Source organism: Lepisma saccharinum, chromosome 2 (genome assembly GCF_977018435.1).
Source record: "Lepisma saccharinum chromosome 2, izLepSacc3.1, whole genome shotgun sequence".
NCBI classification, from domain to species: domain Eukaryota; kingdom Metazoa; phylum Arthropoda; class Insecta; order Zygentoma; family Lepismatidae; genus Lepisma; species Lepisma saccharinum.
This window is the reverse complement of record NC_139230.1, coordinates 127,992,254-128,006,828: the sequence shown is the minus strand read 5'-3', so window position 1 is coordinate 128,006,828 and position 14,575 is coordinate 127,992,254. Positions and strand designations below refer to the sequence as shown.

Here is a 14,575-nt window from a genome sequence, read left to right as displayed (position 1 = left end):
CTTCTAGCAAGGTCTTCTTCAGACTCTGTATCAAGTATATTGTACTTGATGAAACGTTACGTTTAGTTTATGTTTTTAATAAAATAAATTACTGCCTTGGTCAGCATATTTAGTTTTTCATAATGATGGAAACAGGGCTTAATGGTGTTATAATTTACCTTCATTTAATACTGTTAAACTTTTGAAAAATGGACTTGGTTTACAAAGCCCGCTGATAACCTGTGAGCCCCCCCTGATAACCCATGAGCCCCCCCTGGAGATCAGTTCTAGCTACGGGCCTGTTTCCATGTAAATACTGATGGCAGTAAAATTGGAATCGGTGGAGTCTTATGGCAATATTCTGACGATGGTGAAACTTTGATTATCCAGTATGCGAGCAGAGTTTTGCGAGGTTCAGAATTAACATATTCTGTGCATGAAATAGAATGTCTTGCCATTCTTTTTTCCGTGGAAAAATTTTCAATATATCTATTGGGCAGACCATTTGTAATACACTGTGACCATCAATCACTTTCTTGGTTAAATTCAGCAAGATCGTTAAATCCAAGGCTTAATAGATGGGCTTTGAAATTGCAAAATTATGATTATACAATTCAGCATGTTAGTGGTTCTTCAAATACAGCCGCGGACGCGTTAAGTAGATATCCAATTAAGTCACAAAACAATTTGTTTCCTTCCACTTTACATGTAAACTGCACAGATATTGATTTACTTGAAGAAGAATACTTTTTGTATTGGATGAAAGTACAACAAAACGATGAATTATGTCAACGAATAATTTCTATGTTAGGCAAGGGTCATGACCATTTCGAAATTAAGGGAATATTTAAACTACATGAAAATATATTGTTTTATAGATCTACCAACTCGAATCATTGGAGAGTTTTTGTACCTGAAGCAGCTGTCAAGAAAGTTTTGTATGAACAACATGATTTGGCTGGCCATTTTGGGTTTTCTAAGCTTTATAAGAAGTGTTCTAAATTCTATTTCTGGCCTAAGATGAGAGGAAGTGTCAAGTCATATTTAAGTGATTGTGTGGAATGTGCAAGGACGAAACAAAAAACACAACACATTACCAAAGAGCAGCTTCACGTGATTTCTTACAAATTACATCAGTTCTTATCTTTAGACTTGATTGGTCCATTGCCATTATCTCAAGGATATCAACATATTCTGACTATTGTAGAATTAACCAGCAAATATGTTATGGCTTATCCTCTCAGGAAGGCTACAACTCGAGAAATTATCAACAGAATTAACTTAGGTTATTTCCATCATTATCCTATGTGTACAGTTATGTTAACGGATAATGGATCACAATTTAAATCCAATGAATGGGAAAAATTTTTGAAATCAATTGGTGTAAAGCATATTCTCACTTCACCATATTCGCCTCATGCGAATCCAATTGAGAGATATAATAAAGAGATCATTCGTTTGCTTAGACTCTTTTGTAAAACCAACCACACATCTTGGTCCAAAGTTTTAACAAATGTTATAAAATTACTAAATTACTCATATAACGAGGTTGTTGGTTTCACTCCGGCTAAAATTTTTCTACACGAGGAAGTTCAAGTTAAAATAACTTCTGTTATTGACTGGCCAGAAGAGATGAACGAATTGTCTTGGAAAGCTAAATATATTCAGTTAATTGAAACAACTAAACGTTCAAAATCTAGAAAGAAGATTCATTCAAACGCAGAAACCCCTACAATTGTTCAAGGTGATTTGGTTATGGTTAGGAATCATGCAAGAAGTTCTGCCTTGAACAAAACTATCCATAAATTTTATGACTTATATGTGGGGCCATTTTTGGTGGAGGAAGTGAAGAACAATTTCGTGAACTTGGTGTCTTTAGATGGACAACAGATAAAGTGTAGACACAATTTACAAAATATCAAACCCTTTCACTGTTCATTGGAGAAGAAACACGAGTTGTTGTTGAATGTTAACAAATAGGTGTGCAAGGGTAACAACGTAGTTTTGAATTGATTGTCATTCTTTGAAAGATTTGTTATAGTATTACATGTTGTTTTGAATGTTGAATATTTTAAAGTTATGTAACTGTTCGATGTGTATATTTAAAATCTTGTATCTTTTTAAGCCATCAAAGTATGATGTCTATATTTTCTTCACCCCAGGAGGGGAGATTATTGTGACTGTCATCTTTTTATAACATTCACAATTAAGTTGCATTAATGATAAAAATCTTTGATAAGAAGAAAGACATTTCATTATCACTGTTACTGTTCTAATTATGTATTATGGGATATAGTGTATTATACATCAATTCGTAAGTAGATTTCAGTATTTTTCTTTCTTAAAACAAATAATATATTTGTTTTAGTTGCTAATACAAAACTAACAGCAACAAAATATCCCTTTGAACGTGTGTCAATTCATTTATTTGTTTATATTTTTTATAAATTCCATTTGCAGAACAATGTAGCAATTCTTGATGCTGAGACGATATTTTCTGCAACTACCTCTTCTCTTCAGTCCCTTCTGTTCTTCTCTTCTTCTTCTTCTCTCCCCTCCTTCTGCTCTGCTTTTATCTCATATCGCCTTCCCTACTTTTCTCGCATCTTATCTCCATCCCACTCATCTCCACTCCTCGTATCTCCTTTCCTGTCTTAGATTTCCGATTCCACACACTTTTTTCCTCTTCTTTTCGTTCTTCTCTTTTTCTCTCCTTTACTCTACTCTCCACTCTTCTCTCATCTCATTTTCCTTCTCTTTTCTCTTCTTTGCTCCATTTTCCTCATCTCTCCTAGAATATTTTTCCATTCTCCTCACTACATCTCCTCTCCTCGTCTATCCTCTCTTTCTTCTCTCCTCTACTTTTCCTCTTCTCCTCTCGCTTTCTCTTTCTCCTGTCCTTTGTCACCTCTCAGTTTCTCTTACCTCTTCTCCTTTCTGTAGACTCATCAGCGATGAAATGCTAGAAAACCTATTACTTTTCTTTCAGAAAGAATTTTGTCACTTGCGATATAATATTGATATTTTTTAAAACTTTTTATACACTAATACTTGTTTTTATTTCTTTCGCGTATTTTATAAATATTTATTGTGCATTTGGCAACATTGAAATTGAGCCTAACTCTACACGCAACCCACCAACGCCTTGTGTAAATTGGGTTGCCTAGTTTAAAATGTCGTTGTCCTAAAACTTTTGAGAGACACTGTACAACACCTTTCAAGCTGTTGCACTTTTAGTAACATGGAGAGGCAACGACTTGAGATACTGAATTTGGGATAGGTCTTCATGTAGTGGTAGAGTACCCTATAGGTATTGATATGTCAAGGTGGTAGGATGGAATAGCTAGTCATTTCTGGAAAGAAAGTGCTTTAACTTTCGAAGCTTTCCAAGTGTGCCTCATGAGGCGAAGATATTGTGAAATTATGAAGTGGCCAGGTGGTAATGTGACAAATCTTCTGCGTTCGATTCCCTGCTCGGTTGACCCTGCATTTTTTCTTTTTTATTAAACCCGAATAATAATTTAAAGCATTTCATTTATTGTGAAAGTTCGTAAATTATTTGTTTTGTGAAGTGTAGAGATTTTTTTTTACAATAATACCACTATACATAGTGAACTAAAATATGTAAAATAAATACTAATCACAAATAATTGTTAATAGTATTTAGTTGTTTTCTTTCTTGATCATTTTCCCTAAAATAAAAATGTATACCTCTTGCTGTACATGACATTTCATTGAATATATCACATGGATAATTTGAATGCAAATGTTTCTAAAATGATGAAAAATTCAGAAATTATTTAAAATAAAAAAAATTAAATTATTAATGAAATGCAATAAATAGTTGCTCTACCTAATAATAGGGGTAATCAAACAGAAGTCAAACCTAGAACCTCCGGCATGTGAAACTGATATGCTATCTTCGAACCACCGCCAGACAATATCTTCTCTTCATGAGGCATACTTAGAAAACTTAAAAAAATTTGAAGTGCTTTTTTTCTCGGAAATTACTGGCTAATGAATGTCAGAACATTGACAAACCAACATCTATGGGGTACCTAACCACTATAAGAAACCACGTCACAACCTCAATTTTCCAAGCTGCAGCCTCTCCATGTGAAACGACTCCAACATAAATTTAGTAGATTTTTCTTAAATTTTTTTTGTGACATTCATGCTACCTTTCTTTAATTTACTACAAAAGCATGTTTGTGTGTGTTGTTTACAAAATATAAAGAGGTGGGTGGGGATTATATTTCTAATTCACATTGAACAAATTCGTCTTAAATTATAATCATGACAAATGAAGGAACAAACTTGTGGGGTAGTGGTTATTGCACTGGGTTGTCACTCAAATGGTCATAGGTTCAACTTTCACAGTTGAGCAGGAAAGGCCATATCTGCAAGTTCTATATAGTAACACACACAGGTTTTTTAAAAGTTTTTTTTTTTTTAACATTTGTAACATGAGAATAGGTTAAATGAGGAAGTTTTTAGTGAACGACAAGCTTTTTAAAATACATCTGGGGTGGGGATATAATATGTTAAATGTATCCACACCAACCCTTGTCCACAATCCATTTATTACATTTCGACCTGGTACTACGTAAAGTACCTAGTTTTTTCATACGAACCTGAAGAAGGGGATAGTTAGTCTCCAAAACGTAGTTCTAAAGAAAGGAAAATATGAACAACACACTCGCATACGTAAGTACAGTTTTTAACATTAATTTTTTAACATCCTTTATATTATCTCTTTCAACATGAAAAGACGAGGACAGGTTTATTATTATTAGAATTGGTAATTTTAGTGGTCTAAAAACATCAAAAATCCAAAATTCTAGATAGAAGTTATTTTCCTACTGAATTCTAAGTCCACTTTATGCACAGATATGCTAATTGGGCCTGAACCTACAGTTTAAAGTGAGATACAAACCACTATGTGTCTCCACCGGATATACGACCTGGAACCCCTTGTTATCCTGCACTGAACTTAAACAAACAGCTCCCCCCCCCCTCCCCGGCTGCATAAATGCCGGGTTTTGCGGAGTTCTTGGAAAAGAGGGATGAAAGTCACTGTGAAATTAGCTTTGTTTATCTATGTTCAAGTGGGAAGGGAAATCAGCAATTTATACATATCCTCTTCACTTCTGTCTTTCATGTGACTGCTGGTATTGGCCAATGAGGGTTATTTATTTTCGCCAAAAGCCAGCCTCCGTGACAGAGTGGTTAGCACATTGCGCTATGATGCCAGGGGTTCCAGGTTTGAATCCTGGCCTGGGAATGGATGTTTGTGAATGTCCATTCATCAATTTCATCACATCATCACTCATCCCTATCCTTGCCAATTAGTCAAAAGTGGCACAAAAAACAAAGTAAAATAAAGCAAATCAATCAACCAATCATTTCCACCGAGATTAGATTGGGAACATACGGCTTTGAATGGCAGTACTAAGGAAGATAAGCTAATCGAGACTGGACCTACATTTCAAAGTGGGACCCAAACCACGATGTGCCTCCACTGAGTATCGAACCCGGGATCTGTTGATTACAACTCGACGGTGATACCACTACACCATTGGCGAGGCCCCCACTAAAGATTTATGTACACCATGTACATAAAATATTTATCAGGGACTTTACTTTTCATCTATGGATGTACCATCATTCCTTTGTTATTCAATAAATAATTAAATTTTCTACTTCTTTGACATTAATTTCCAGGACAGTTGTTTTACACAAATTTTAGTGGTCTTATCTACATGTTAGCTAGATGATGAATATTTGCTGTTTTATCTCTGATTGTATAGTGTCTTTATACTATTTATGTAATAATAATATTTTTTAGTCAAGAAATAAAGAACAAAATAGTTATTAACGTTTTCTTTCCTCAGTTTCTTAGTCTGTGGTTACATACAACAATACTCCATATGCATCAGAGAAAATAAGTACTAATTCATAAATGTACATATTATTACAAATCGACCAATAATTATATTAATGTATTACCGCGGTGGCTCAGTCGGTGACGCGTCTGACTACCATGCTAAAGGTCCCGGGTTCGATCCCCGGCTGGTTCAAATTCGGGAACTTTTCTAACGATGGAAGCGGCCCCGGCGCCCACCCAGCGTCGAATAACATGGGTACCTGGGGGAAATCCTGGGGGGGTAAAGGTGGTCAGGAGCATGATGCTGATCACATCGTCCCCACTCACGACCGGATCAAGAAAGTGTGGGGCGTTACCCCCACACCCCCTATACGCCTTCATGGCGTAGTGCTATGCACAGGGGAGCACTTTACTTTTTTTTACCCTTTTTTTTTATTATTATATTTCTGAGACACTTGGCTCAGACTGGCTCCCCAAAATATATATTTCTAAATACGTGCCTAGTGATGTGATGCGTTAGTATGACTTGGTAACTAGCCCTTTTATTTTATACTGCAATTATACAAGTATCGGTATCGGTATCAGCAAATGGTGGTCAGCAAATGGTGGTATCAGCTCAGCTCTATTCAAAACCCAAATAGTATTACTTTTCTACTTTCCGCAACACCTCACCCTCTCTCACACACAATAAGAAAAAAAAAATGAAGAGTAAAGCTCAGCAGTATATGAGACAACAGTGCTGAAATTTTGTATTCCCTTCTGAAATAGTGCTTAAATTGATTGATTTTCAACATTGTTGATGTGATTGTACGTAATTTTATTTTATTTAACATATAAATATACAGTTAAATGATGAGTGTGGTGAACCCAAAATTTTAGAAAGCTGTGATGGAAATAAAGAAAATATCATGCAACCCCTCACTATTAAAGGCGTTCCCCAGAGCATAGTGGTAAAGTATCAACATATTATAATCAGCGTGCCCTTTTCCGGGCTTCAGTCAGGTCGCATAATGTTTCAGATTCCAATTTAAATGTATCCCGAGTTGTGATTAGCTTATGTGCACATAAAGTGATGTTAAAACAAACTCTTGATCTTAATAATTCAATTTGTGTGTTTTCTTTCAGCTGCGGTTCACACTTTTCCCCAAAAAATAATGAATTAGCCTAACCATGAACTCAACAAATATAAAAATGCATCTCTAAGTTAATTAATGAAAACTGTCATTACAGCGATACCACTATTTTTATCCAAAATGTTAATGAAATATAATCTCACATAGTGAAAACAATGTGAAAACTGTTCTAAGGAGAAATATATATTGTCAAACTTATACATGAATACATATATTAAGTTCGTAAATGCCGGACCGAGTGGCCAAGTGGTTAGTTGCAACATCAAGGGTCCTGGGTTCGAATCCCGCTTGGGCTTGGTTGTTTGTGAATGTCCATTCATCGATTTCATCACTCATTCCCATCTTCGTAAATTAGCCAAGAGGCACAAAAGATGAAGTAAAATAAACTAAATCAAATCAAATTAAGTTCGTAAATAATCATTGGGGCAATTTAATACTAACTTGAAACAATGAGATGCAATTAAATCGACATTGTAAACTTTTGGGCATTCTTTCTGCCGATTTGCGTTATTGAAACAATACATAACATAAGTGGCCACGGTGGCCCAGTGTCAAATAACATGGGTACCTGGGGGAAACCCTGGGGGGTAAAGGTGGTCAGGGGCGTGATGCTGATCACATCACCCCCACTCACGACCGGATCAAGAAAGTGTGGGGCATTACCCCCACACCCCCTATACCACCTGTTACGTGTGAAACATCGAGACGTTAATCCAGCTCCAACCACACCTTCTGAAGTGTATCCCGTGTGATGAAGTTGACATCTGCACTGATGCGTTCCTGAAGATCATTCAGGGTTATGGGTAGTGCAGGTACATAGACCTGGAACTTCATGAACCCCCAAAGGGAAAAAGTTACAAACTGACATGTCCGGTGATCATGTGGGCCACTTGCATAGATTTTGATCTTTGGGTCCAGCTCGTCCTATCCATCGGTGTGAGATGTTGTTCAGAAAGCTGTGTACAGATTGATGCAAGTGTGGGGGCGCTCCATCTTATTGTAGAATGTAGTCAACTCTCATGGAAGGTCGCCTCATCACTAAAAATTATATTTGTCAGAAAGGTGTCCTCGTCCTCCATTTAAATGTAGATAGTCTCGCAAAACTCATGTCTTGTCTTGTGGATATAACGTTTGAACCAATTGCAGCCAGTATGGGTGAAACCACAAACGCTTCCGTAAAATCTTGTTTACGGTTGTTTGTGGCACCTGCAACTGCCTGCTAGCTTGACGTGTTGATTTCCTCAGGCTCCGTACAAAGGCATCTTGTGCACGCTCTACAATTTCCTCAGAGATGGATGGTCGGCCAGAATGTTATTTTCTTTGATCACAAATCTTTAATGCCACTACAAAATGGATTTGTGTGTTGGTGGATCAACATCAAAATTCCGTTTAAATGCAAGCTGCACTCTCACAACACTGCTTGTTTTGGCACACTCTCACAACACTGCTTGTTTTGGCAAGTTCTAACATGCACCAGCTTCTTTGCTGTGGGGTGAATGCCATTTTCAATGTCACTACCCTCTAGCTGCCAAAGTCACAACTAGCGATTGTGAAAAGAAAGATATGAAAATATTTTGAGTTAACTAAGATCTGGATATCAATTTTATCAATATATTCAAGTAACAATTAATTTTATGACATCTTGAAATCAGGGAGTGTTTTTATGCTCACGCTGTATATAATAATAATATACCTTGTTTCGGGGTATAATCCAGATGGAAAAAAAAAAATCTGCAATCACTTAGAAAAAGAAAATTGAAAAAATGGGAAAGTAACTATTTTCTTACATGAAATTTTATAATTCATCGGACCCCCACATGGCTATGCCAGGACATGAATCTCCAAAAGGTACCACATGATGCCTGGTATGTTTGCCATTGATTTGCCAGACTTATTGCTAACACTTTCGAAGAGGAAAAAAAAATCAATGCACTAACAGTGTGTGTGTTTTCAGTGGGAATTGAAATTCTGTATGTTTCTAAATGAAATTTTATATTTCTGGAATTAATAACATTAGAGGTACAAATGATACCTTGTTCTGTTCAGTATACTTTGGGCTATAATCCTGATGGGAAAAAAATCCATAATCAGTTAGAAGAAGAAGAAAAAAAAGGGAAAGTGACTATTTCTTTACATGAGATTTGAAATGTCGGTGATGTCTTCGTCTCCCTCTTCCGAATCCATACCTAGTAACTCATTGTCAATTTCACTCAGTGACAAACTGTGTCTTCCTGCCATCTTGTATGCCCTCTACTCTTGTTGGAGGAGAAAAAAGTCTCAATGCCACAGCTCACCAAAGGTCACATGCCACAAGCTGGTGAACACACACTGAACAAAAGTTCAAACTCAAATAACTTCATTTCGTCCAACTCGCTTTGTTATTCTGTCAGTAACATACCTAAGTAAACATGTGACACAAGGGGCTAAAAATAGCTTGACTGACACAAAGAAGGCAAATCATTCAACAATACTTCCTTCATGATCCTATGGCGCAGTTTTGTGAAACAGCAAAGAGCAGTCGGCTGTTTTCCAAACTTTCTTTTAGCAGGTAGAGGCTTTTGATTTTCTTTCCCTGCAGCTTCCCTCTTTCCCCTCCTGCCACCCCCACCCATGTTTTTGGCACCAGGAATGTTGAAAGGTTGTACTTGTCTTGAAAAAAGTGTGATATGAAACACCAAAATTGAGAAAGAATGTTTTCGAAACCAATGAAAATAAATAAATAAATAATAATAATAAAAAAAGAAAACAGACACCTCCTCCCCCAAAATAGTAACAATGAAATTAAACTTTACTAATTGTTAATTACATACCTCTAGACTCATGCAGAACTCAAAACATGTATCTCTGATCATTATCCAAGTTACAGTATGTTAAAAAAGTAAAATTGTACAAAAAAAACCTGCTTGTGACACCTGTCGTGACACCCATGTCATGGCAAATCCTTTAAGGGTTAAATTTATGAGACACTCACTGTCCCACATCAGTGTTTAAGGAAACACATTGCAACAATGAGAAAACAAACACAGCATACACACCAAAGAATTACTATTGATTCGTAAATTTGCTGTTCACGAAATGACTACTCTGCCAATAGCAAAAAATGTTGATACATATTCTCTAACACTGATAAAGTAGGTTCTTTGTAACAATTTATCTGGAAATGGAACTGAATTGCCTACTGACCTTCTTTATAGTATCCACCATCTCCGGATGCTTCTTGAGCATCAGTGGAGCGATCGAAAGTTGGGAGAGCTCATCCAGCAGCAACAGGCATCGGTCACAGTCTGCATTCGTCATGTTGAGGCTGGATTTAATAGAAGCATCTATCTCCATGATCCGGGCATCAATCTTCAACCACCTAATTGGACAAGACATTTACAATAAGGAGGCAGGAACAACACTCTTGTGAGCAGGGTGCACAAGGTAACAGATTGTATTTTACATGTGCAGAATATCCCATGAGATTTGAGACAGAAACAATGTCAAACAAACTCAATACTTCACCACATAAAAAATAACCTATGGTGCAACAGCCAATAAGGGAAGGCCCTACCTACTGACTGCTAGCTCACTTTCACCTGCCGAGATGGTAGATCATCCAACCAGTTATGGGCTGACGTGTGGTCAGAACAACGAACTCCCATTGTTGAAGGTTTCCATGACCAGGTTAGGTACACATTCACAGCTCCCCGATTTCCTCATGATGGTTGGTGACCACTAGTCCCATACACAGGTCAAAATCTCAGGAGAAAAGTTGCTATGCTTCTTCAAAGAGACTCAAACCTGCATGCATCCAATAACCAGAGCCCAAAGCATGACACCCTAGAACGCACAGCAATGGTGTGGGACACTTCATCACGTGTGTCAATGTTAGAATGTCAAAATTACGTACCATATACAGTCAGGTGGTTTGAAGAGTTGTTGAAAACAAATTAATATGGTTGACAATAAGGCTTGTGTGTGTAGTTCAAATTATGGTAAATTGAACATGAGTTAATGTATTTCTCTAGTACAAAACAATAAGTCCACTAGAGAATGGTGTTGTGACTTAGAACTACAGCGCCTTGAATAACGTAGTGTGGAAAACGGCACGGTTCTGCGCTCTCTGGCTGGTTCCACTCGAAAATCATTCCGCTAGAGGCACTGGTGTTGCACCTGGTGCTTGGTATTCGTCTGATTATAATGGAAGTAAATGGAGTTTTCGCTGCAACGTCTGATTCTTTTACATGAAGCATTTCTATGAATGTGATAATTGCTATGATATTTGGTACAGTGGTCACGAAGATATTAACGAACATTCTAGACAGTCGACCACGTCCTGTTATCGTCATACTTCATTAATAATACGGGAGAAAAAATATGCGTGGTATGCTCTTGGTAACTAAATTTTTGTGTATGACTTAGGTTCATTATTATCATCATCATCATCATTTCTTTTAAAGATATACACACTGAAGCATTTGTATTTTTGGTCTATTATCTTCCGCTTTAAACTAATTGTGGCGATAATGATAATGATGATTGCAACGACAAGGGGAACCCCATAAAACTTTCTTAGTGCCATCGACATGAGTGTAAGGAAACTTTCAAGCTAAATGTATGTTCATTATTATTATCATCATCATCATCATCATTTCTTTTAAAGATATACACACTGAAGCATTTGTATTTTTCTTTATATTTACTGTTGCTTTTCTTCCGCTTTAAACTAATCGCTGCAATGATGATTACATGAAACGACAAGGGGAACCTTACAAAACTTTCTTAGTGCCATCGACATGAGTGTAAGGAAACTTTCAAACCAATGGGACAAGCGACACGGGATGTTCACACTGTCACACTAGTGACACACACTTCCAGACTGTAAAATAGCATTCATTGCACATGAGGGTCCAAACAGCAAACGACACGTTCATATGGCGTATTTGTGTGCTACTTGTTACTTCGGTTGGAAAGCTCTTTAAAGGAAGGGTGCTCAGACCAAATCGACGTGCTACAGGGGGAGTTCCCAACAAAGTGACAAATAACATGGTGCCTTAAGTCTATTGGCAAGTGTTCGCTGCTAATTGTGCGAACAACAGATAGGCGACATGACAAACCGCACATTACAACAACAGATCTAGGCGACACAATAAGCCACACATGTCGCTTTGTCACTTGTGCATCGCTAAACTGGGCCATTTCCTCAATACCTTGCAACATGTTGCCGTGGTTTGTTGTTCACGCATGCGCAATGCAATGAGTGTCTTGCTTTAGGGAGATTGCGCACCCTTATCGCTTGAGGATTTCACCAACCGAAAGCTGGCCTGTGCTTCCCGTCATGCCGCTACGATGTGAAATGTTGCTCTTGATTGGCTCGTTTCCAAGCAACATGTGTCGCTTTGGTATGAAAGTTGCCTTGGACCGAAGGACTCATGTCACTTTGGTGTGAAATCCTCCTATCGTTTGTCACGTGTCGCTTTGGTGTAAAATCTCCTTGAGGAAACAGTGCAGTCATAGCTTGTGTCCCTACGGTTCGAAAGGCTTCATTGAATACAGACTGCTCGCTTCCAAGCGACACTTGTGGTTTGTCGCCTTGGTATGAAATATCTCTCAGGATACTATTTATATTCTAATAACATAAAAAAATAAAACTCTAGTATACAATCCAACACCTGACGTCCGGAAACACTTTGCAATGTTTCTTTTTGTGTTACGCATGCTATTTATTTATTAATTTTATTTTACTTTTCTTTCCAAATTAATGTCATTTCTTGACTGCAAATCACTCCACAAATATAACTGTTTCCATCAATTCACTTACCGCCTTTCTAGACAAACAAATCTACAGAATATATTCCAAAAACTAACTAAGCCGCATTACTTCCATAACAAAATTAGCACCTGGTTCAATCGCACTGCCATCTATGTTTGTCATCCATCTGGGGAACTAGTTTCTTGGGTCATTTTCCACACTACATTATTCAAGGCGCTGTACTTAGAACTATGAAGATTACTGTCATTTGTAAAATTTGTTTGAAGTGAAGGAATGATTAACATACCATAATGTGAAATGCCAAAGCTTCTATGACACGAGTATATTTTATTTCTGAACATGCTTACATAGCACTCGACATTAGCAAACTTCTCCACATCATGCAAACTAGTTTCAAGATTGAATGACTCACAAATTCATGCTGCATTGTAATGAAAACAACATCGCAAATATTCTTTTATCATAAATAATGAATAAAGTGCATTACGTTTGTTAAACTTGTGCTTAGATTTGTTCTAGTAGGGGGGATTTTGGGAGATTGCTTAAGTTTTATAGATCATTAAGTGTGATCTGACTATGAATCATCCTTTTAAATTTTAATAAACCATTAATGGATGGCTGGGATATACACTATATTGCCAATAATGAGCACACTCCCTGAACTGTAGGTAGGATCAACCATAAATCATAGATCTGTAGAATGACTCATGAAGTTAAATGAGTGCGCTCTAGATGTGTATAATGCTGCCAGCAGTCAAAATGAGCACATGAGGTGAGCTGAGTGAAGCTGAACAGAATATGATCATCAGCATCCACTGATTCGGGCATTCCATCTGTGAAATTTTGGGACAGGTTCCAGGTACCACGTACATACAACAGTCAGTGATGTAGTGGTGAAATGGAAACATGAGGGTGTGTTAAAAACAACTGCAGCCCAGGAAGCCAATAAAATTGACTGACAGGGAACAGCAACTGCTCCGACATGTGGTGAATTCAAATTGGCAGGGTTTATTGGACACTGTAGTCACAGATTTTGAGTGGCATTGGGAAGTGACATCAGCACTCATACCATCCAGCAAGAGGTGGTGGAACTAGGATTCCATGGGAGAACTGCAGCACAAAAGACAATGATTACTATCCGGAATGCAACACATCAAATACAGTGGTGGAAAAAAAAATTGCTAGTGGTACCAAGAATGATGGAAAAAATATCCTGTGGAATGACGAATCATGCTACTTGTTGTAGCGATTTGATGCATGTGTATGGACATGTAAAAGGATAATGCATGGGGGGTGGTTTTTACCAGAGTGAATTGTTTGGAGGAGGTGAAATCATGGTATGGTGTTGGTTCCCTGGAACCCTAAATGCCACTGCCTATAATGTAATATTAGACAACTTCATGCTCCACACCTTGTGGCAACAAATCAGAAGTGGCTCATCATTTCCAACATGACAACACACATGTCTATAAAGCAAGCGCCATAACTGAGTGGTTTGATGACATGGGAGTGAATGAATTTGACTGACCACTTCAAGAGCCCTGATCTCAACCCCACTGAACATCTGTGGGATAAGTAAGAGTGCCAGTTGCGTTCCAAGCTAAACTGCTCAAACACCACCAGCTGTTCACCATTTTACTGGCCATCATTTACCACAACCTGGTGAAAAGTCTTCCTCCAAGGGTAGAGGGCTGTGATAGCGGCAAATGGCAGACCTACCCCATACTAGCACCAAACCAGGTCTAGGTAAGCACATTCCTGTGGGTATCTGGTCACTATTGGCAATATACCTAGGTATATTGTATCTCACTACAAGTTTTC

General features: G+C 37.6%; 1 protein-coding gene across 2 annotated transcripts in view; it reads right to left on the bottom strand.

Annotated features, from left to right (window-relative positions):
* LOC145984494 (lens epithelium-derived growth factor-like) overlaps positions 1-10,334 on the bottom strand; it is a 72,257-nt gene extending 61,923 nt beyond the window's left edge. For both annotated transcript variants that reach the window (XM_083118151.1, XM_083118152.1), the window contains exon 1: positions 10,183-10,334. In XM_083118151.1, coding sequence (XP_082974277.1) covers positions 10,183-10,332 — 150 coding nt within the window. In that variant the 5' untranslated portion in view covers positions 10,333-10,334. The remainder of the gene's footprint in view (positions 1-10,182) is intronic.
* Between the last annotated feature and the right edge of the window lie 4,241 nt (positions 10,335-14,575).